A 25,281-nucleotide genomic window follows, 5' to 3' on the forward strand; every position below is an offset into this window, starting at 1 on the left:
TTTTACAATACAGGTTCGTTTCCATGTGTTCATATTTGTGAGAGAAAATTCAGTTGGTGTGGCGCCTGCTACATGGGTAGAAGAGATAAATGGGGTAAGGCTAGATACAGTACACACACACACGAAATCCCCATAGTTCAGAAAAAATACATGATTAACTTTTTTTTCCTTTTTCCCTGACATGATTTAGGTTAAGATGTGCTACTGGCCCCCTAAAAATGCCAGTGGCATGGCAAAGACATACCAAATTCCGGATAAGAGACTCTGGAAACGATACCAGATACGGATCATCTCAAGCACTGGTGAGAAACTGAATAAAGATATAGTCATGGAGGTACACTACATTTACATACTGAAAATGAATATTGTTTAAACTACTCTGACCTTAGACAACTACAAGACAGCCAGAAAAAGAGCCATGAAAGCCACTGAAAGCTCCAATGTGGAAAGTGAGGAGGAAGAGAAAAGGCGGAAGAGATCTGTCCCTTCTAGGTACAGGACAGATAGTGAAAGTAAGTACTGCCATTTGATGTATTACCCAACTGTTAACTTATAAAAGTAAATGCATTCTTAGAGATAACTATAATATATTGTATATAATAGATTACAAAACAATGACTTATCGAGGGACTTGTTGCTCCTGTTGGTTAGTGTAACTGAAGACACTTCTTCAAATGGTATGCATATTTAATATTGGGCTTCTATCCATCTATAAACTTCAAATATTTGCTCTTATTAAGTGAAATTGCACCTTAACTTGTATCTCAACTAACGCTGTCAGTGTTCTGTTTCATAATATCTATGAAATGTTTGTGCAGATTTAGAGCAGAACTTGTATGATGGTGAAAGGTCACTATAACCTGTGATACAAACAATAACCATAACACCTACATTCGTGCCAATGACAGACAACACACACATTGACAGCCAGGCACAGACTACAGTAAATGCAGGTAATTATATCGTTGTTTTCCTATGCCAATGTCTACATTTAGTTCTTGAATACCACACATGCTTACACTGAGCAGATACTTGGAAGTCAAAATACCTTTCTGTTTTCCTCTCGCTCAATTTGTCAGATCTCTATGAAAAAATTGCAGAGTCTGAAAAGCGGGTCCTAATGGCAATTCAGAGAATGCAGGCAGACATAGCCAATTCAATGGAACGCCTGGTCCAGGCTATTCAAAACAATAATCCTGGTCCAGGGGCATCTATGACCATCCAGCCACATGAGGCCATTGAGAGGCCCTGCAGAACAGTGCAGGAGCTGTCAGTACTACAACTGAAATTAGAGGGCCTCCAACAACAACAAATCATGGTATGCTGATTTACTATGTACATCCTATTGGTGTGCTTATGATTTGTTTATTTGCAACACTAACACTTGCTTTTAAATATTTTTCTTCATATGTTGCATAGACCAAGTTTTTGAAACTGACGGGAGGTAGCAGCATTGGGGACGCTGTCCGAAGAATACTTCGGAAAGTTGCAACGAACGAGACATGGTCCAACTACAGCCTGAAAGGGCGAAAGGGAAAACTGCCCTTCATGGGGACAACCCTTTACAAAATTGTTTTACGTAAGAAATTCGATTTCATACAATGTTTTCCTTTACATTGTCTATAAATATTAGAACATTTCACATATAATGCTTTTTAAATAGGAGCTTGTGCTGAGCAGTTCCCATTGGTGGACCGATGGTCGCTTTGAAGCTTCAGCTTATAACTTTCTGAAAATTTTTCACTATTTTCAGCTTTTTTAGCATGGTCAGCTATCCCCATTCCGGTTTTCAGCATTCTCACTGCTGTTTCGCAGGAACAGCTTTTTCTAGTTTATTATTATTGTTTATATTCGCCCCCCTAAGGATCAATCAATATTTGGACTACATACACAACGGGGGTGTCAAAAGGTTCGTTATAGCGATTGCGTTGGTTGTATTTTTATTTACGTTCCGTTGGATGGTTTAAGTTGAAATTACTTTCATTACAAATTACATTTTGTGGCGAAAAGTGAAGCTAACGGTGGCTAACTTGCTAGCCACAGTCACTGACGTTACTTACGTCACTAACGTCACGAAAACACGCGTGACTACCTGTAGCAGAACATTCGTTTCGCATCTGTTAACTTGGGGGATAGCTAGGCTAACTAGCTTTACTGCAAGGCAGCTGCAGAAACGCCACAAGCAAAGAGGCCAGGGTGATAACTATTTACTCATTTTACTTTGTGATGTGAAACACAATTGGGAAATGTAATGTACAATATTAGCTGATATTATTAAGGAAGTAGGCCCACATCTACTTTCGGAAACGGTAGTCTACTATTTCACTGAAGCATTAGCATGACATTAGCCTCTGTTGCCCGGGCAACACATACTACAGTGGTCTATGATGCATCTGTTTTCAATCGTTAAAATAAACACTCCTCACAAATACATTTTCGTTGTAGGATTTATTATGACATTACATTACAAGTAAACGATTTGTGGGTGAAATTATCATTACCTGTGGTTTCAAACCAGTGTTGCTCACTGCAACGCTGTAGCCTACGCGACACACTACAAAAACATCTACTACACAGCTGTTTAGGAAGTCAAACGGTGAAACTATCTGACTACTAACTTGAACTTCATTGCCACAACCTAAACATTGTCAATCTGTTCATGAAAATAATTAATTTCAGCCTAAACCGTACAACGGAACGTTAAATCCAATTCAACCAACGCAATCGCTACCAAGACGAACACAGCAGTAGTCTAGTACTGTACCGTAGTAGTACAATTTACCGGGGCAGCTTCTCCACACAGGGCTATATCGCATTTTGCGTTGTTACTGACAATGGTCTCTACCAGTGAGCTTTTTATGAATGAGCGATTTTCCACTAAATAAATGTCAAGCTTATTTACGTTTTGGGGGGCATATTTTCAGTTAGCAGATGGTACTGTTTGAATCGCGATTCAATCTTCTACTGCCGGTAACGTCGTAGAATAATCTTCAAAGGGGGTTCTTTATTCATGAATGAATGCAATATGAGTAGGCTAAATGCTTGAAAATATCACGAGAAGGGAAAAACTTAAAAGGACGTTTAAGTCATAGAGATTAGGTCAATTTTTACACCGGTCTGCCAAATGTATTCGTTTTGATTCAACGATGAGGCTGCCTCTTGCAGGGGAAATGAGAAGACATCTATTTCATTCTACACTTCACTCGTATTTTCAGTTGTAAATGAGAAGCAAAAAAAATATGCTTTTAAATCTATAATCTTTATAAATAATAAATAGGCCCTATGCATTTTTATATAAAATATACAGAAATATCAGTTGTAAAAATGTCATTAAAAACGGACCCCTGTGCAAACGACGCAAGCAAGCAAGCACACCCTACCATTTCCCCAGAAATTGTACCCTCTCTAGTTATTAAAGAGTTAGCACTACAAGTGTGATGACGAGAAGTCAGGAGCCCAGGAGGACAGGACTAGCCAAACAGCTATACAAAACAAGTGACTTGGCTTAATCAGAATCAAAATCAGAATGGGTTTTATTCGCCATGAAAGTTTGCACAGACAAGGTATTTGCTTTGGTAGGAAGGGGCATCCTTTAAACATATAGGAATCTTAAATTTAAACATGAGGACTAACTATACTAAGGGTACATAACTAGCAATACTAAGTGGAATTAGAATTAAAGTAAAATATACAATAAAATATAAGTTGCCGTAATTTACAATATAAAACGTTGCTAATTGATAGCTTACCTGGTTAGAACAGTCTGTATAGAATCCTGGTCATCTGAAGACAAAAGTCGGATACATTCTGCAAAAGTCTGGGCAGAAAGTTTGTGGTCTCATTTTCTGCTATTTGCCTCCACCAGAATTCGAAATCACACAAGTGTTCGTCTTCTTCTTTGGTTCTTTTAATGGCGGTTAGCAAACAAGGTATAGGTGCATCATCGCCACCTACTGGACTTTAGTGTGATACAGGATAAACCGCACAAGTTGTTCTTCCCCACACAAATGGACTGTCCCAAATACTAAATGATAGCTACGTAAGAGCCCACATGATCACAGCAGGACTACGTACAGCCTAGCGCAGACACTAGGTCAAAATGGGGAGTGGCTATTTTAACTTTAACTGTGTTAACGTTAAAATGTAACGTCTGTACACAAACGAGAATTCAGACGTTTTGGCACAGTTGGCGTTCCATAGGTTAGTGCTAATTGATATGTTGCTATGGTGATTTATCGAAAGTTGCTTCAACGAACCAAAAAGAGGGGCGTTTTTTATCTTAGCCTGAAAATTAGCTCGCTAAACCGCTTAGCGAGCTACGACGAATACCCCCCTGATGACTGACGCTTAACTAAGCAGTGTGTGTTTGTTTATCTAATGTCAGTCTTACATTTAAATATGAATATCCTGATCCAGATTATGTCTCATGGATTGGTACAATGACACGGCAAGCCATATACAATAGCTCCACTTGATAAAAACAATGAAAAAACTGCTGTTGTTTCAAAGAGCCTTTTATTCACTTGAACACTTGAATCCTTGAATCAACATTTAGATTTTTTGGAAGCAACTGAGAAACATTTCTTGAGACCACCATCATTGCTGTAGTGTTACCTGTACTGAAGTTGTTTATCCAAGTCGAAAAGTGATACAACATAAAAGTGAATTTAATAGACGGGTTGATTCATTGTTATTTATTTGGATTTGTTAATCTACAGGTGAGCCTTAGAGGAAATATTTCCCCTAACCATTTTCCTCTCCCCTACATAGCCGTTACTTCCTGTGTTATTTTCCGGATCCCGAAACTATCCCATGTTGCTACAGTGGACTGATTCTCTCATCTATTCTGGTAAATCATAGTGGCACATCACAGTTAAGTTGGCAGCAGTTCCTGAACTCCGTTCCTGGCTCCAATAATTCCCTTGTCCAGCAGAGCTTCCGGAGTGACCTCTCAGGGGGTCAGGCGCTTGGGGTCACGGGGGAACATGGAAGTCTGACGTACGTTGTGCAGCCCAAGGTACAGCATGCACACTCTTTCCAAACCTGGGGGCAGCACACATCACATAGGTTAGCGCTGCGCCATGGCAAGACAAAGGGTGTGTTCGACATTGGCTGCGGCTGGATGGACCGATCGACGAGAGTTGCTGCTTGCAATCGGCGGAGGAGTTGAAAACGGAGCTGTCAAGTCAGACGTTTTCTGCTTCCTGTGGTGTGCTGCATTTACGTCAGTCATTTAAGATTAAATGTCCTATATAATGTATTTAAATGATTTAATCTCCTTGGAATCAATTGATCAAGTGCTTGTACTTTTTTAAATGAATTGATTTGTGTTTTGTATCAATCAATATAAGATGCATTGTTTTTTAGGGTGACTTGTCATCTGTCAAGGGTTTACAGATGAAAAATAGCTATTTTGGACAGATTTACAGTCATGTTCATTAATGTGCACTGCCCCTATAAATAAATACAATTCAAATTCCTCAGTGACGATCAACTGTTTGGTCCGGATTTGAGCATTAGCAAATCTGAAGGGGTCAGAATAAACACATAACACACGTCGTGCAGGGCTCGACAATAACGATGGCCCGGGGCCAGTAAAAAAGTAACGACAGTTACTAGCAACTCACTGGCCCGATCGGGCCACTGCAAATTATTGATTGGAAAAAAAATTCGCATTGTAAAAGTTAACATCCTTCATATGTTTTGCTAAATGCATAAATAACTTCAGCTCGTGGGGCGCACAGTTGGCAAATCAAGAGTTGAGTAGTGAGTGACGAGTGGTTGTCAAATTTTAATTCTCTAATCTCTATAATTTTTTTTAACAACTGGCGCCAGACAATAAAGTGAAGATGGCAGCAAAGTAGACACACGAGCTCAAACGGAAGCAATTTTTTTTATGGAACGAAGATGCACTGTGTCGTCTGTCGTATGTTCCCGTCTAAAGCAGACAAAAGTGGATCTTTTGGCACAGGCACCGACAATTTTCGAAAACAATCCCTGACCAGCCATGCTAGCAGACAGCACCTGGTTTGCGTGACAGCTAAGCGGATGGTTGACAATACATCTTCCAGGCCGTTGACCATGCTGGTCAGGAATTTAACTGAGATGCCCATCATGTTATTGCACGACTTATAACAACGGCATATCACGTAATTAAGACGGGCCAGCCGTTCCCCCAGGCTATTGAACTGCAGCCGAAGAATGGTGTCGACTTGGGTACTTAGTATCATACTGATGAAATGCTATGGAAGCTTTTATATATTAGCATTGAGGGACCAGAGGTTTCAGTTTCAGCCTGACAGAGTTGTGCAGAGATGGCTGTCAGCAGGGAAGAGAGCACGTCATGTTTGAGGTTAAAAGTCAGTTGTTTTGCTGACTATTACCTTTTTATTTTTTATCACTAGAAACGTTATTTCATTTTTTGTTCTTTTTATATCCATGATGTGTTTAATAAATGGTTAAACATGTTAACAGAATAACACAACTTATAAGTCTTTGGTTTTGTTGTAACAATGATAAATTACAACTTTTAGAGGGGGGGCCAGTAAAAATTGTCTTGGGCCCAGTAAGTTTCAAACCCACTAGCCCGGTGGGGCCAGTGCCAAAAAAAAATAATGTTGAGTCCTGCACGTCAAGGTTGACGTGTGAGTCTGGCCAATCGTGAAATAATTGTGTTGTCATCAAAGCTTGTGCAGTTGCTCTGGAGAAGATGCACTGGCTGACCCAGCCAGCTGCTCTCGAATCACTCTTGTGGTACTTTGATGACATATGTCACAGCGCCGTCTCAAGTCAGACAAAAATTCTAACCGGCATGCACTGCTTCAAGTCAGCCACCTATCAGCACTGCCGGTACTGCATGAAGTCGAACACACCTAGAAAGTACAACGTCCGTTTGAAAGTTTCTCGCTTTTGCAGACATGCACTTTTCAGTACTGTGATGCAGGGCTCTAGAGTGCGACCAAAATGTGTACGGGTGCGACTACATTTTTTCCTAGGTCGCACCGGTGCACCTAACCTCCTCGCATCCGCTGTCTCTCCACAAACGAAGCGTTTGATATCCTAAAACGGAACTGACACTCATGGTTGGATCATATCGTGGTCTAAACCAATCAGAGACAGAGATGGGGCAGGTCTTTGCCTCTGATTGGCTGTGGTCCAGATATTCCTGTAGCTCGGTGCTGTGTGATTGAAATTACGACCTGAGCACCAGAGAGTCAGTTTAGCAGACCTGGGCATTGTATGGCCCGCGGGCCATAACCGGCCACAGGCTGTCTCAATCCGGCCCGCGTGAGGTAAATCAAAAATTTAAAATAAATAAATGTGTTGAGCGGTAGTAAATATGTAGTCCTGAAAGACTACAGTGATCAGGCGATTTACATATGTGCGCTTGCGCAACCTCACCGACAGGAGAGTTAGCTGTTGGTTAGCCCTCGAAAATGAAAAACTTTGCCACTGATTAACTTTTAACCCTCGTGCTGCCTTCGGGTCACATGACCCAAAGGTTCATAACGAACCATCGTTGTGTTTACCCAATTTTACCCAATACAAAAACAAATAAAAATAATTTTCTTTTAACCATTCCAATGTGGGGGGTCTGAGACAGCCCGACAGTTAAAAGAAAATGCTTCACTTTGTTTTTGTATGAGGTAAATTTGTCGCAATACGACGGTGGGTCACAATGACTGATGGGTCAGAATGACCCGAAGATAACACAAGGGTTAACAAGACATGGACTTCTAAGTATCTGTTTACTGAGGTCAAAGTGAAAGCTGTGAAGAAAAAAAACTAACGCGGACATAATAAGAACTTGACTGATTCAGTGGGCGCGGGCTGATGGTTTGCTAGTTGAACTGCAGACCCTGATCATTACCTGTCAGCTGTCCTTCGCATATCCACCTCAGACATTCAGACAGATTTCGATGCACTTGTTCAAGCCCACTGGATTTCTCTCACAGAACAAAATGAACTGAAAAAACGTATTGCTTTTTGTATAAAGTTGATCAATTCCACATCTTTAACATACTGCAAAACAACTTTTCAGTGTTTGTGAAGATTAACTGGTTCCAAATAAAATGAAACACTGTTGTTGCTGTTTATACTGTTTATTACTTCTATAATCTTTTGATGCTAGGGAGAGTGTGGCAAGATGATTTAGCCAAGGCCATAGGGCAAGAAGGCCAAATTACAGGTGTTGGCCATCTGAAGGACATGCGACAGCAAGGTGGGACCTGCTATAAGACTTTGAGCCATGAAATGTTAGGTCTCAGTTCAGGGAAGCACTTTTAAACAGTAGCACTTTCTATTTAGAAATGTTTTATTTTGCTTAAAATGTTTTAGTTTGGTAGCTCAGTGAAGCACTTAAAATATTTATATATATATATATAGGCTACAGTATGATTGTGCTTAAAAAAAAATAGGCCTATATTTACCTACACCTTATTCTTGTTTAAGATCATTTACATAATATATATGAATGTACAGTTAGGTCCATAAATATTTGGACATTGACACAATTTTCATCATTTTGGCTCTGTATACCACCACAATGCATTTGAAATTAAACAATCAAGATGTGCTTTAAGTGCAGACTTTCATCTTTAATTTCAGGGTATTTACATCCAAATCAGGTGAACGGTGTAGGAATTACAACACATTTGATATGTGGCCCTCCCCTTTTTAAGGGACCAAATGTAATTGGACAATTGGCTGCTCAGCTGTTCCATGGCCAGGTGTATGTTATTCCCTCATGGGAGTTCGTTATTTCATTGACAAGGAGCAGATAAAAGGTCTAGAGTTCATTTCAAGTATGGTATTTGTGTTTGGAATCTGTTGCTGTCAACTCTCAATATGAAGTCCGAAGAGCTGTCACCATCAGTGAAGCAAGCCATCGTTAGGCTGTAAAATCAAAACAAACCTATCAGAGAGATAGCAAAAACATTAGGTGTGGCCAAATCAACTGTTTGGTACATTCTTTAAAAGAAAGAACGCACTGGTGAGCTCAGCAACACCAAAAGACCCGGAAGACCACGGAAAACAACTGTGGTGGATGACAGAAGAATTCTTTCCCTGGTGAAGAAAAACCCCTTCACAACAGTTGGCCAGATCAAGAACACTCTCCAGGAGGTAGGCGTATCTGTGTCAAAGTCAACAATTAAGAGAAGACTTCACCAGAGTAAATACAGAGGGTTCACCACAAGATGTAAACCATTGGTGAGTCTCAAAAACAGGAAGACCAGATTAGAGTTTGCCAAAAAACATCTAAAAGAGCCTGTACAGTTCTGGAACAACATCCTATGGACAGATGAGACCAAGATCAACTTGTACCAGAATGATGGGAAGATAAGAGTACGGAGAAGGGAAGGAACTGCTCATGATCCAAAGCATACCACCTCATCAGTGAAGCATGGTGGAGGTAGTGTTATGGCATGGGCATGTATGGCTGCCAATGGAACTGGTTCCCTTGTATTTATCGATGATGTGACTGCTGACAAAAGCAATAGGATGAATTCTGAAGTGTTTCGGGCAATATTATCTGCTCAGATTCAGCCAAATGCTTCAGAACTCATAGGACGGCGCTTCACAGTGCAGATGGACAATGACCCGAAGCATACTGCGAAAGCAACCAAAGAGTTTTTTAAGGCAAAGAAGTGGAATGTTCTGCAATGGCCAAGTCAATCACCTGACCTAAATCCAATTGAGCATGCATTTCACTTGCTAAAGACAAACCTGAAGGGAAAACCGCTCAGATGGCTGAGCGGTGAGGGAGTCGGACTAGTAATCCGAAGGTTGCCAGTTCGATTCCCGGTCATGCCAACTGACGTTGTGTCCTTGGGCAAGGCACTTCACCCTACTTGTCTCAGGGGAATGTCCCTGTACTTACTGTAAGTCGCTCTGGATAAGAGCGTCTGCTAAATGACTAAATGTAAATGTAAAATGCCCCAAGAACAAGCAGGAACTGAAGACAGTTGCAGTAGAGGCCTGGCAGAGCATCACCAGGGACGAAACCCAGCGTCTGGTGATGTCTATGGGTTCCAGACTTCAGGCTGTCATTGACTGCAAAGGATTTGCAACCAAGTATTAAAAGTGACAATTAGATTTATGATTATGTTAGTTTGTCCAATTATTTTTGGTCCCTTAAAAGGGGGGGGCACATATAAAATGTGTTGTAATTCCTACACCGTTCACCTGATTTGGATGTAAATACCCTGAAATTAAAGCTGAAAGTCTGCACTTAAAGCACATCTTGATTGATTCATTTCAAATCCATTGTGGTGGTATACAGAGCCAAAATGATGAAAATTGTGTCAATGTCCAAATATTTATGGACCTAACTGTATATGGAGCGTGATAAAAAGGTGACCTTGAAATTGTGGCGACGCAAGGAAAAATTTGGGTGCACCTAAATTTTGTGCTGGTGCACCTAAATAAAAAAGTTAGGCGCACCAGTGCAACCAAGGCAACAAGTTAGTCTGGAGCCCTGTGATGTCATAATGCTAAGACCAAATCTGCTTCAGTACTAATGATGTCATTATGCTGAGACCACATCAGAGGAATGGGTGTGGTTTCCTACCAATGCCACCTCCTGCGTGTGGGGGAGCGCCGTAGCGGAACGAGTCAATGTACGCCTTAATCTTCTCCAGATCTGCAAGATACAATGAAAAAAAAACAATTAATGAGAAGTAATAAAAAAAAAAAAGTATCACAGTCTCTCCACAGCAGGTTAGTGCGTGTGTGAGTGGGAGGAAGTTGTGATTTGTGGGATTTGGTTTGTATGTATGGGTGGGGTTGTCTGCATGTCGGTGATGGAGTGAGTGGGTGAGAGAGAGAGGGGGGGTGTGTGTGTGTGCTGGTATGTGGTTACCAATGCTGTGGTGCGTAGCTCTCTCAGTGAGCAGAGAAGCGTCGTGGATTCTTTGAGCGCCAGATAGGATCTCTTCTCCTCTCATGAACATGTCGTAAGAATTGGAGTATTTCTGGAGGACGAAAAAACGGTCATGTCACTGCAGTCAAACACTAGTGGGTATGTCTGAAAGAGTAAGTTTGCGTGAGTGAAAGAGTTTGAGTCAGTGAATGTGTGTGTGTGAGTGAGTGAATGCGTGAGTGAGTAGGTGTGAGTGAGTGAATCAGTGTGCGTGTTGACTTACACTGTCACTGGGGTCAGGCATGGTGTAGAAGGGCCTCACAGCCAGGGGGTACTTGTCCAGGACATAGAAGTCAGTGTCATACTAACAGAGGAGAGAGAGAGGACAGTCATATCTCTGTATCCCTGATGCTCCCATCCGCAGCCCTGGTCCCGACTGACTGAGACACACACAGGGCTGTCAAACACATAGAAAGGAGGAAGGACGTGTGGAAGGTCTACCTTCTCCTTAACCAGACGGCCCAACAACTTTTCATTGGGGGTGCTGTGGAGCAATAGACAAACAGAGGACAGAAGTCAGTCAGAGACCACATCACAGTTAACAGGTTCAGGTGCTTCACTAGCACCTGAAGAATGGTTCTGCTCCTCTAGAGGTTGTATATGGTGGGCTTGTTATGAGGAGGTTAGTGCCGTCTGACCTGAGGTCCTCTTCGTCACCCATCTCCACACCAGCCTCCCTCAGCATGGCTAGCCCCTCCCTGTACTCCAGCTTCAGAGTGGGCTCCAGGAACCTGAAGGGCTCGCTGGGGTACTGCCTGTTCACCGTCTGGATCTCCGTCTGGAAGCTGACACACACGCATAGATGCGCACACACACGTATACAGACACACACACACACACAAAAGGTATTGGTCGGGCTGCAAGTAGCTCACTCCCCAGTAGATGTTGCTGGGGAAGCACGGAACACTTTGAGAGACATAATACCCAGCATTTTTCCACCTACAGACTCGTCCATACGATACAAAACAATGCCCCTGTCACAAAAGTAATCTTACTTGTCTCTCAAGCCTTTGAAGATCTGAACCATGGTGTTGGTTATGGACTCAATCACCTCATGGTAGTGGTAGTTGAAGGCCATCTCAATATCCAGACCCACAAACTCCGTCAGGTGACGGTGTGTATTAGAGTCTTCTGCTCTGAACACTGGGAAACAACAACCACCATTAAATTCAAAAGAACAACTGGAAAATGTTAGTTACTTTTGGTAGACATTTTCTTTCTATAACTGGATCAGACCACACAGTGGCGATGTGGAGCTGCTTGATCAGTAAGAAATTATGTAACTTCAACCATAGCCCACATTTTGGTCAATATCTGCAACTGTCATGTTAAAACATTCAGTGTTGACATCTGGGTCTGTCAACCAGGCCCAGTTCTACCTCATTTTTAGTAGGGGGGGGGCAATGATAATTTCTGCAGTTTTAGCAGTTTAAAGCTTCAATTTGGTGCAATCTCAAAGAAACTTTGTTTCGCTAAAACCAGCAAGGTGCTGCAGCTGTGTGCGTTAGCCAGATGATACAGAAGCAAATTGCTCCTCACGTGCCACAGCCTACAATCCAACAACACTAACCACCCTCTCCTAAAAGCAAAACAAAAACACTAAAACAAATGTAGGAATGCAAATACATTTGAAAACTAAAAATGTCAATGTCACAAAGGTGAGAAAGTTCTGAGTATTTCCCTCCACGATCTGAAGCAGTTGACCCCAGACGCCTGGGCTGCTAACCAACACAGTTCTCTGTGCTGGTCAGGGACATCAGCAGGCTCAGGGCGTGGCTTGAACAAAACACAGTAGGTTTCCAAGGTCCTGCCCTGGTCTTTGACACCTCACCTCAGCACTCACTGAATGGATGGGGGGGGGGGGGGGGGGGGGGGGGTGAGTCCTCCAGCGGCATCATACCTGGGCCCACACAGAAGACCTTGTCAAAGTCAGCACAGATGCACATCTGCTTGTAGAGCTGGGGGGACTGGGCCAGGTAGGCGCTGGTCTTGAAGTAGGACACAGTAAACACGTTGGCCCCGCCCTCACTGGCCGCTGGAAGGGACACACACACACCTGTTAATGCCACCGTCTCAGGAGAAGAAGACACGTATAAACACACACACATAATCTCACTCACACACACCTGTTTTGGCACCGTCTCAGGAGCACAAGACACACAACAAATTTACAAATAATTTCACACACACACTTGCACTTTAATACCACACACACACACAAACACCACCAGTATTTGGCAAGTGACTGATAAGTTACTTTTTACTATATAATATTCATATTTATTTACTTATTACTTGGTATCTAAAGTAAATACTTACGTTACTGGTTTAGGCAGAGTGCATGCATCACTGGTTGCACAGGCTTTCCTGTCAGCACAGTGATTTTTATGGTTGAAAGCATTTTTCTGCTCTCACAAAGTTTACAACAAATTAAAGTGTTCCCTGCATCTTTGGCTGAGACAAACTCCATACTGGGAGAGAGGCATACTTCCAGCTGCTGAAAGTATGCCTCTATTCCTCTTCCTCCATCCTTGGTTTAGCTGTGGCTGGGTGGTAGTGTGTACATGTGAACATGTTGTTCTCTTCAAATGTCTCACACTGACACCTCTGACTGAGGTCTGGGTGGATCCTCTGATAAGTTAAGGGGTTACGTGAGGACGGGCACAGAGGACCACATGTACAGAACACATGAGCTGGGCGTAGGTAGGGTGAAACGTGGTTCTCAGAAGTGAGAACCATGTTGACTCACAGCTCCGGATGCAACAGCGCAACGTGGTTCAAAAGGCGGCATTTTCAAACTGACAACATGCTGGGCCACCTTGTCATTGGCTCCTGGCTGCAAAGAGGAAGTGAGACAGACACTCCTGCAACCACCGACATTGGAGGGTGCTGGAGGAGAGGCTTGAGTCGTTGGGCTTATGAAAAGGCTGGGGGAGATGCTGGGGGTAGCTGGGGGGTGAGGCTGGGATCCGTCTGGCAGCTCAGACAACCACATACTTGTAGAGGTATACTAATAGTGGTTGAGTGGTTTCTAGATAGACGATAGAAGAAAACGTTCTTTATCCATCCCCTTGGGGAAACTGCAGAATTCTAATGAACTAGTTCTGATTGTAGCATGTCTGTGTATAGAACTATGCATTTAGCATGTCTTTGTGTAGAACTATGTATGTAATATGTATGCGTGTGTAGAGCTACAGTATGCATGTTGCACGAATATGTGAGTGTAGAATCCGTCCTTCACAGTTACAGACAGAACCTTGCTTGACCTTCAGGACTCTTCCTCATCTAATAACCCAGAGAAAATATGTGTTTATCTCTGCAAAAGTACAACAGTTAACTATTACAGGCTTAGCTTCATGTCAATGCCTCACTGTCTGGAGAGATTCATTTGGTGATTAGGGTGGCAGACACACCCAGCAAGTTAGAACCGTCACACTTTCAGTCAGTTTTTTGTGTTGTGTTTTTGTGTTGTTTTTTGCTGTTGTGCAAAACTTTGCAGTTTTGCACAACAGCTACTTAGGAGCTGATTCACCACGGTGGATCAACCTACTTGTCACCCAGTGTGGTAGTAGCACTATAACAACACCAAATGATGGTGCTTCTACACTGCATCTCATTTACATGGACTCACTTAGCAGATCATTTTATCCAAAGCGACTTCCAAATATCACATATAGTCAAGGACTAGAAGAGCACAGTTCGACTTTGGGTATAGCTCAGTGATTAGAGCATTTGAGAGGGACGGCGAGTACCTGATATGATTTTGGGGGTCTGGATCTCCACAAAGCCCTTGGTGGTCAGAGTATCTCTGAAGAGCTTGCACACTCCTGACTGCAGGCGGAACACAGCCTGGCTGGTTGTGGTCTGTGGAGGGACAACACACACACACACACATTAAAGAGTATTCATGCACAAACACATTAAGACACACAAAAGCACACACACACACACACACACAACCATGCATGGTGTGCACAAGGAAAGCCAAGGGTTTGATCTATCATCACAAGATCACTGGTGCTACACAAGCATTAGCAGAAATAGACAACCAAACTGCTGATAAAGGATTTCAGCCCACGGGAGATAAATGCAACTCTCATTGGTTGGCAAATGTGTGGGTAGGATGCAATCTCACTTTAATGCCACGGTACATAAACTCCTTAGCCTTGAACTAGTGTGACTGATGCCTAGAGATGGAGCAGAGACCAGACAGCTCCTCTTTTACAGGACAGTTGGCTGGCTTCAACACGTGTGTGAGGGGACCAGCCCAAATCCTTCTACACACACACACACATTTTTATACATACAGAAAAGTCCATCACCAATACTCACAAACCAAATCCCACAAAGCAAGAAAAGAAGCCATCAGCCTGTTATGAATAAAGGCTGATATACAGTTAGGTCCATAAGTATTTGGACATTGACACAATTTTCATCATTTTGGCTCTGTATACCACCACAATGGATTTGAAATGAAACAATCAAGATGTGCTTTAAGTGCAGACTTTCAGCTTTAATTTCAGGGTATTTACATCCAAATCAGGTGAACGGTATAGGAATTACAACACATTTTATATGTCCCCCCCCCCTTTTTAAGGGACCAAAAATAATTGGACAAACTAACATAATCATAAATCTAATTGTCACTTTTAATACTTGGTTGCAAATCCTTTGCAGTCAATGACAGCCTGAAGTCTGGAACCCATAGACATCACCAGACGCTGGGTTTCGTCCCTGGTGATGCTCTGCCAGGCCTCTACTGCAACTGTCTTCAGTTCCTGCTTGTTCTTGGGGTATTTTCCCTTCAGTTTTGTCTTTAGCAAGTGAAATGCATGCTCAATTGGATTTAGGTCAGGTGATTGACTTGGCCATTGCAGAACATTCCACTTCTTTGCCTTAAAAAACTATTGGGTTGCTTTCGCAGTAAGCTTCGGGTCATTGTCCATCTGCACTGTGAAGCGCCGTCCTATGAGTTCTGAAGCATTTGGCTGAATCTGAGCAGATAATATTGCCAGAAACACTTCAGAATTCATCCTACTGCTTTTGTCAGCAGTCACATCATCGATAAATACAAGGGAACCAGTTCCATTGGCAGCCATACATGCCCACGCCATAACACTACCTCCACCATGCTTCACTGATGAGGTGGTATGCTTTGGATCATGAGCAGTTCCTTCCCTTCTCCATACTCTTCTCTTCCCATCATTCTGGTACAAGTTGATCTTGGTCTCATCTGTCCATAGGATATTGTTCCAGAACTGTACAGGCTCTTTTAGATGTTTTTTGGCAAACTCTAATCTGGTCTTCCTGTTTTTGAGACTCACCAATGGTTTACATCTTGTGGTGAACCCTCTGTATTTACTCTGGTGAAGTCTTCTCTTAATTGTTGACTTTGACACAGATACGCCTACCTCCTGGAGAGTGTTCTTGATCTGGCCAACTGTTGTGAAGGGGTTTTTCTTCACCAGGGAAAGAATTCTTCTGTCATCCACCACAGTTGTTTTCCGTGGTCCTCCGGGTCTTTTGGTGTTGCTGAGCTCACCAGTGCATTCTTTCTTTTTAAGAATGTACCAAACACCTAATGTTTTTGCTATCTCTCTGATAGGTTTGTTTTGATTTTTCAGCCTAACGATGGCTTGCTTCACTGATGGTGACAGCTCTTTGGACTTCATATTGAGAGTTGACAGCAACAGATTCCAAACACAAATACCATACTTGAAATGAACTCTAGACCTTTTATCTGCTCCTTGTCAATGAAATAACGAACTCCCTTTATGAGGGAATAACATACACCTGGCCATGGAACAGCTGAGCAGCCAATTGTCCAATTACTTTTGGTCCCTTAAAAAGGGGGGGGGCACATATAAAATGTATTGTAATTCCTACACCGTTCACCTGATTTGGATGTAAATAAATTAAAGCTGAAAGTCTGCACTTAAAGCACATCTTGATTGTTTCATTTCAAATCCATTGTGGTGGTATACAGAGCCAAAATGATGAACATTTTGTCAATGTCCAAATACTTATGGACCTAACTGTATCTGTCTACCATCACACAATGGACCTTCACTGACAAACTTTTGTTAATTTGAGTTTGGCATGTGTTTGTGTGTGTGTTGAGGGGGTTGTGATAAAGAACAATACTATCCCAATCTATGACTTGGTTTCCTCCAGTCGGATGGTAGCTTAACCAGAGCCACGCTCATTAAACACAATATCACGGGGACTCATTGACAGCATGAAAATGTTGCCTTTCTATTTGAAGATGACGAATAGAAGGTCAGGCAGAGCCAAAATATTCTTTAAAATCTCCTCAAGACTCCATTTAAAGTCTTAATGTGAAAGTGAAGGTAACAGGAGCAGGGAATGTCTTCTGGCTCCATGCAGGCTGGGCAGACACACTCTGCTGGTATCCAACTGTCCGGTCTGGACGACACACGAGAACCGTGGGAAGAAAACACCCAGGGTGCCAAGAAAACTGCCATGGCAGGGACAGTGGAGGAGCTTCACTCAACGTGTGATGCATATCTAGAGACGTTCCGGTTCAAAACACACTGGCCTCGTTTGTGTGTGTGAGTACTCATTTGTGCATATGATAGTGTGTGTGTGCATGTGAGAGACAGCTGTCCTTGTTTGACTAACCTTAGTTAAATTGAGAGTGTGCTACGTGTGAGCGTGTGTGGAGGGGGTTATAATCCAGAACGATACTATCCCAGTCTACAGACAGTGACTTGGTTTCCTCCAGTTGGGCGGTATCTTAACCAGAGCCAAGCTAAAACCAACATCAGAGGGACCGAAAGCACGAAAACATTGAAAATAAAAGTGAGATGGAGTTTGGTTCTGTAAGGACCATGTTTTGTCTTAGGGTCTTTATAGTTATCTGACCCCCTGCCTGTCTGTCCCCCCTATCTGCCTGCCACATCGGGGTTTTGAACCCGTTCAACTATCAAGGTTTAGAACCTGCTCCAGATATAAAACAGGGTTTTGAACCTGCTCTTGATATCAAACATGGTTTTGAACTCATTCTAGCTATCAAACAGGGGCTGGAACCTGCCCAGCAGGGTTTAGAACCTGTCAGTCTATACAGCATAGTCAATCAAACTGAACCAACCTATACACAACATTACACAATGGCAGTATTTTAATAACGGGGGATGTAGGAACCTACTCTGAGGTCAATGACTCTGTTGTCCAGCTTGGTGTCCTGGTTGACCGTCGCTCTCCCATCCTGAGGAAAGAGAATAAACACAACTGAAACATTAACCAGCGTATTCACCTGTGTGGATGTGAAGGGTTAATGGCTGAGAGACCTGTAAACCATGATCTTCCACATATATTCAATGTGACAACACAGGACTGTGATGGGCTCTGATAGTAGGGCTGTCCCTGACTAAGATTTTCTTTGGTCGACCAAGACTCGACTAAACACTTCTGAACATCGACTAATCTAAATTTTTCTATAAATGTCATAATGTTTTTCATCAAACCATTTTGTGTGATGTTTTACCTCACTGTTTTAAAAGATAATCTGAAAGAAATACATACGTAAGAAGGGAGATTGACAACTAGACAAACATGGGAAATGTACAAACATTTTCCCGATCTGACTCAATGTAGCTGCTGGACATTCCAGATATTCAGCCCCTATCAAATTTACTTTTAGGCTAATAATAAGCCTCGTGTCACCAGTCCTGATGTTATGAATGCCGATATCATAAAAAATGCCTGATTGTAAGAGATAATACATATAACCAATGTACCACATAATAAAAATATTGTTAGTTTAACATGCAAATCATCAGAGCACGCGGATCACTGCCTGAAAGAGCAGCATGCAAATTTACGTAGAAGACGAGTGGGGAACAGACCATAGACTTATATATTAATAGACACAGCTAGATTTTTCTTCCAAGATGGCGTCCCCATTCATTCCTATGAAAAGTGCTCAGTGGCGCAGTGAGGCAAGCGAGAGCGCGAAATGGACCGCGCCATCTTTCCAGACCAACTCGTCCGGTCTTGCGCAGAAGCTTGTTCCTAGCTCCGAAACTCGTGCATGCTTGCAACTAGCTGCACACGTCATATTTTGCGACAACCAGTCGCAAGCTTGTGTCAGAATAGAATGTGGTAGGCCTACAAGTCCGATCAAGAAGCAGATACATGTGAACTTTACGAAAATCAATACTATTAGTACTGTAGTATTATACGTGCTGGGCCTATACGTTGTTCTTTTTGCTTCGTGTTTTTAGTTTGACTGCTTAAGTATTGTGTCGGATTAAAGAAACTGTAAACTTGAATATCTGGCTCTGTCGTTGTTCTAGCTCAACAAAGCAAGCTTAATTAAGCCTATAGGCTACCTATGTTACTATTATAATGATGACGGTTCGACACGTGATCGTTCTACACCAATAAGGTAGCTGCTTTTTGTCAACATGGATGTATATGGTTGGCAAATAGAGGATGGGACCTTGCACGTCACCTGGATGACCAGAAATTCGGCCCCTGACAGGGTTTTGCATGTGATACACTGCAGCTGCAAAAGTGCATGTGAGACAGGCAGATGTTCCTGTTTTTTGCTAGGACTGTGTTGCACAGTCCATATCCATGTTGACAAAAAGCAGCTACCTTATTGGTGTAGAACGATCACGTGTCAAACCGTGCCATCAAAATCCTATTACGCTCTGAAGAAACTAGTTCTGCATAAAACATAGACGCATCGACAATCGACTGGAATTTTAGCGACAAACTTTTTTTTGGTAGCTAAGCACGACTCGTTCTTTTTTATGAGCTAAAGATTGTGTAGATGCCAGACTGTGGAGCAGGATGAAATGATAACAGGGTTCACCTTACGGCCTATTTTGTGCTTGTCCCCTGTTCGTATCCGCGAGCACTTTTCCAGGCAACTTTTCTTGACGTAAGAAAATAAATGGGGTGCTAGTTTACCCATTTCGGATTGGTTTCAATCTTAGAATAATTTTTCCTGATTTTTGCTATGAAAAAGCTAGTAGTATGAGCCAGGTTCGAGAATCGAACATAAATTATCGAGGGAGATAGTTTTAGATATGTTGACTGGAGTTAATAGTATAAAAACGACCGGACGAGTCGGGTAGCAAATCGGAAATGCAATACCACCTACATCCACCGGGGACGTTGCCTCAAGCCGAGGGGTGGGGGACTGTTTAGGACCAGGCTAGGCCGGACCTAGTACAGAAGCAAAATGAAAATTGAGCGCAAGTACGTAGGAGGGCAGAGCCAGCCTAGTGAAACGGTGCAACAGAGAAAGACTGAAAGATTTTGTTGTTGGACAAGATCATTTCATTCGATTTGGCTGTGATATCTTTAACCTAGATTATTCAAATTGTAAACTTCAATTTAGGGAATAAACCTGCCATCTTGCTTCATGTCTTTGATTATACACATGTAACCTATATACAGAACTAACTATTTGACTAGTAACAAGAGTGTAACAATTTAGCACATCCAAAGCCGACATAATTGTTGAAAGCGTGCGGGTCTCTCAAATCGAAAACTAGGCTGTTCTTCAAAATAAAATGTAGATGGTTAGACCTACAGTAGTACAGCGCAGACATAGCCTAAAACTTTCGTTCCCAAAACATAAAAATCCTAGGCCTGGCTAGCCTATATGCTACACACTGTAAAATAATGATCTGATGGCCAACTTTTCAAGTGGTAGGCTACATCATATTCAACGTCGAACTATGGATTATAAACCTAGTTGGCAGAGTGCATTCCCTGTACCATGGCATTGTGGTATGCTTCCATACCACAGATTTCTTTGCCATTTTGCCTAAAGGATTAATAACACCAATTGTAGACAAAGTATGGTACAGTTTGGGCTAACAGCTACAATTGTGCTTGTGCCATATGCAAAAAAACAAAAACAAAACGCAGATTAACGAAAGGGAAAACGGTAACACCGGCAGGAGCATATTGATCAAACAACTAGTCGACTGAGTGGGGACAGCCCCATCTAATAGCCTGAGAACAGCTTCCGTATCCTGCACCAGGGCCTCACATGAGGATGGACAGACACACACACACACATACACAGCTGCAGCCCAGAGAGAGACAGACAGACATCCTGCTGGAACTGTCCGACTGTGTGCTAACCAGTCAGCAAGCCGGACAGAGACCTCCTGGGCTGGCTAGTTCAAGAGATAACCTATCAGTACAAACACAGTTTTCAACTGTCTCTGGAGCCAACTGGAGAGGGATGACCTGGACACACACTGCCTAGCAGTCTCTCTCTGGACCCACATGGACACAAATTAGACAGAATTATGATGAATGAAGGAAGAAATTATCAGGTGTCAGACAGGCCATGGGGGGGCCATCATATGCACTCATCCACCGCAAGTACTCGTTCTCACCTCATCCCCATCTCCGTCAGGCCTGACAGCATCATCCAGCTGCAGGGGTAGACGGGGCTCCGCCTGGCTGATCACGAAAATCTGACAGAGAGCAAGGACAGGTGTGTGTGAAGGAGGGAGAGGCACAGACAGACAGAGGAAGAAATGAGAAGAAATGAGTGATGAAACAGAAAGGAGCAGAGGAGAGAACAGAGAAAGAAAGGAAAAGTGTGAGAGATCAAACAAGCTGTTAGATTAACAAACCTACCGTACTTTCCACAGTTCAACTGTTAGCTGTACGGAAAGTACCAAATATCCAAACACAGACAGTACTTTGCTGACAACAGTCTAACTTTCATAAGGGGGATAATATTGTTGTATTGTAATAAAACCGATTGTAAAAGGCCATCTAGATCTGGAACATAAGGCCTACCCCTCTAATGTAGAGCTATGATCGTAACCTGAGGCCTACCCTCTCAACAAAGAGCTCCACATCCTGTTGAGAGCAGCTCTCAATCTTCTGATCCACCTTCTTCACCAGGGCCTCCACGTCTACAATGCTCTCCTTACTGATGCTGGGGATGGAGAGGATGAGGGAAGACATGAAGTCAGGAGAGGAGGAAAGAGGGAAGAGGAGAGAAAGGGCAGGAAAGAGGAAGCAGAAGACAAATAAGGAGAGTAGAGGAGAAAAAGAGAGGGGATAAGAAGAGGAAACCGAAGAGAGGAAAGGAGATTTGTGTAACATTCAAAACCACACACACCTGACATGGGCGTGGGAGATGCAACTGAGAACTGTAGAAGTTTCCATTAAAAACCCGATTGATGTTTACAAAAAGCATACTTACAGCAGGGGAAGTAACTGGCATAGTTGCCAACCACATAGACAAGAGTCTTTCAAACCTCAGCAAAATACCAAACCTGACACTGAAATGCTGGCTTCATTTGTCATAAGACCTGAAGATTCTGTGAAACCTGCATTATTGCCATCTCCTCTGCCTGACCAAAACATGATTCCTCTTTTATTCTGATTCAATCAGCTGATTACAACAACATTGAAAGAAAACAACAAATCATATTACCTCACTGCAGTGTTTTAGGAGGAACCAACTGTTGCAGAACTAAACATAACTAAACAGTCTCTAGAGTCCCTCATGTTTAAATGTTGGCTGGAACACTGAGTCTCCAAAATAGGGTAACACAGTACTGTACATGTAACCAAAACGCCTCACTTCAAACACTGTAATTGTAAAAAATTAAAAATAAAGGAAAGATCTATTCCTGGAGGGTTGGCACAGTCAGGCTGAGGCTACTCTACTGTCATACCATCCCCAGGCCTAAAAACAACAAAATCAACTGTCACCAAGCCTCGCCGTGGGCAGATGGAGCCCACCTGCTGTAATCCTTCACCTTCTCTCATTAAGAAGCTGTAATGAGAGAGAGGGGGGGGCTGAAGTCTCAGTCCCCAGACAGCTGCTGGGAAGGCTGCTGGCAATGGTGAGATCAGCAACACAAATAAATCCTCCCATTAATAACCTCTTCAGCTCTGGGATCCAGGGACCAAAAGGGGGGCATCACCGCCACAATGCACACAGCTAGCTAATTAACTCCTAAAAACCATGCTAACAAAGCCACTCAAGAGACCAGCGTGGAAAAACTTTCACCATGTTGTGGAGCATATGTTGAAGGATGAGACTAGGACTGGAAAGCGAACAGCCATCACTGAGGGCAGACTCCCACACGCTGGAGAGAAATACCAGCCAACATGCAGTTTTCCACAACAATGCTGCCACTGGCCTGGGTCCAGCCTCACGAGAGGAAGTGAAGACCAGCTAGGGGTGTCAGGACTTTCACACATGGTAAACACAAGAACACAAGCGTAGCCCTCCCGATGATTAAGAAAGGCTTGCTGGTCATTGGAGTTAAAGGGCTTTCATATGGGTTTTACTAAAAGCGGGATGTTTCAAGCATGATGGAAGTTAATATGTGTGGTGAAGCCTCAACATGATGACACACCTATCTGAAAACTGTTTAGATGACAACACTATCCTCAGGTAAAATGTATCCGTTGCTGAGTGTAATAAATGCAATACAACCAACTGCCATTTCAAACCACCGGGCATTGTGAAAGAGTGGTGAGTCAATGTGTTGTTGGGCGGAGAAATTGGCAACTTTCTTGATCATACAACAAGTCTGATGTGAGTTTAAAAGTGTATCTTATATCTTGTAAGTGATTATCCACATCTTCTGACAAAGGAGATCATTCCTTAAAACTACGGATTAAACCTTATGGTTTAGGTGCGGTTCTGTCTTTGCTGGGAGGGTTCAGGAATATCTTCAGTACAACACCGTGTATAATTAGGCAGATGAACCAACAGCCCTCATCTCTAGAACACAGACCTGATGCAACCCTGGGAGGAAACACATTGAGGTCAAACTGCTCTTCAGAGGTCAGAGGGTCTGGTCACAGAGGTCAAAATGGATGACACTGACCTTGGACCATCCTCAGACGAGCAGTCAGACCTCTGCTTTGGGTCACCTTCCTGTTACACTGGTCAACTTCCTGTTACACTGGCCAATCACGTCTGTGCTTCTCTTGAATCAATACTTCTCCAGTGTTAATGGCTGTACTCATCCCGTCTGTACTCATCCCCAGGCTGTACTAGTTGAGTTCCAGCTAAGAACCCAACAGGATTTCATGCTATTGTAATCAAAGCATCAAGATATGATTTGCCAAACAATAAAAAAATATATCAGACAGTCAATTTATAAGTAGTGTATTTGGCCAATAATCGATTCAGTTCACGCAAATCAGTTATTCATAAGTGTACCATTTCTGCCATGTAACATTTGATAGATTAAAAAATATAAAAAAAAAATATATATATACATATATCGAGATCGACAGGCGGATCGGTGCGGCGTCCGCAGTGATGCGGGCTCTGCATCGGTCCGTCGTGGTGAAGAAGGAGCTGAGTCAAAAGGCGAAGCTCTCTATTTACCAGTCGATCTACGTTCCTACCCTCACCTATGGTCACGAACTGTGGGTGGTGACCGAAAGAACGAGATCGCGAATACAAGCGGCCAAAATGAGTTTTCTCCGCAGGGTGTCCGGGCTCTCCCTTAGAGATAGGGTGAGAAGCTCGGTCATCCGGGAGGGGCTCAGAGTAGAACCGCTGCTCCTCCGCATCGAGAGGGGCCAGTTGAGGTGGCTCGGGCATCTGATAAGGATGCCTCCTGGACGCCGCCCTCTTGAGGTGTTCTGGGCACGTCCACTGGGAAGAGGCCCCGGGGAAGACCCAGGACACGCTAGAGGGACTATGTCTCTCGGCTGGCCTGGGAACGCCTCGGGGTCCCCCAGGAAGAGCTGGTGGAAGTGGCCGGGGAGAGGGAAGTCTGGGCCTCCCTGCTTAGGTTGCTGCCCCCGTGACCCGACCCCCGGACAAGCGGCAGATGACGAAGACGACGATATACATCTTGAATGCTTGGCATGAGATCATGTAGTGATTAAGCATTCCTAAGTGGGTGGATATCTGTTGTTATTCCCTCATAATACTTTCAATAATGGACTTGGCTATGACCTCTTAATGATTAATGACAGAATAACCTTTAAGTATGCCTGTCTGCTGTGATCTTCAGTCCTGTGCAACCCTAACAGGAACATACCCATTAAAAACACCCTTAAAAAAAAAAAATACAATTTCCCTCAACAAAATGTGTGAAAAAGGATTGAACGCATTGGGTTGGACCAAACAACCGTTCCCACCATTGTTTGCCTTGCCCGCGGTTGACAGGAAATGCTGCACTTGTACTCACTTGGCGGCAAACTTGACCATCTGCTTGCTGGCACGATCTCCCACGGCGACCAGCGCCTGAACGTTGAACTGCTGCTGACGCAGAACCAAGAAACACTGCTTCCCTGAAACAACATAAACAACAATTGTCACATCTGGGTTGTTAAAAAAACTAAAACAACATGCCAACATGACTCTACTG

The 25,281-nt window shown here is 43.0% G+C and overlaps 1 protein-coding gene across 2 annotated transcripts in view; it reads right to left on the reverse strand.

The window, feature by feature from the left end:
- The window catches only part of dars1 (aspartyl-tRNA synthetase 1), a 53,727-nt gene that overhangs the window by 6,518 nt on the left and 21,928 nt on the right, over positions 1-25,281 (reverse strand). Inside the window, exons 6-18 of one of the 2 annotated variants that reach the window (XM_067252349.1) lie at positions 25,102-25,204; positions 21,761-21,863; positions 21,310-21,390; positions 18,090-18,149; positions 14,674-14,785; positions 12,822-12,956; positions 11,917-12,064; positions 11,560-11,706; positions 11,363-11,405; positions 11,145-11,225; positions 10,862-10,973; positions 10,571-10,642; positions 4,499-5,043 (exon numbers count right to left, since the gene is read on the reverse strand). In XM_067252349.1, coding sequence (XP_067108450.1) covers positions 4,952-5,043; positions 10,571-10,642; positions 10,862-10,973; positions 11,145-11,225; positions 11,363-11,405; positions 11,560-11,706; positions 11,917-12,064; positions 12,822-12,956; positions 14,674-14,785; positions 18,090-18,149; positions 21,310-21,390; positions 21,761-21,863; positions 25,102-25,204 — 1,289 coding nt within the window. In that variant the 3' untranslated portion in view covers positions 4,499-4,951. Of the gene's footprint in view, positions 1-4,498; positions 5,044-10,570; positions 10,643-10,861; positions 10,974-11,144; positions 11,226-11,362; positions 11,406-11,559; positions 11,707-11,916; positions 12,065-12,821; positions 12,957-14,673; positions 14,786-18,089; positions 18,150-21,309; positions 21,391-21,760; positions 21,864-25,101; positions 25,205-25,281 lie in introns of those variants that run through there. The other variant, XM_067252339.1, reaches the window with a different exon arrangement.

The sequence above is a fragment of the Osmerus mordax genome, chromosome 2, assembly GCF_038355195.1.
Source record: "Osmerus mordax isolate fOsmMor3 chromosome 2, fOsmMor3.pri, whole genome shotgun sequence".
Taxonomy (NCBI): domain Eukaryota; kingdom Metazoa; phylum Chordata; class Actinopteri; order Osmeriformes; family Osmeridae; genus Osmerus; species Osmerus mordax.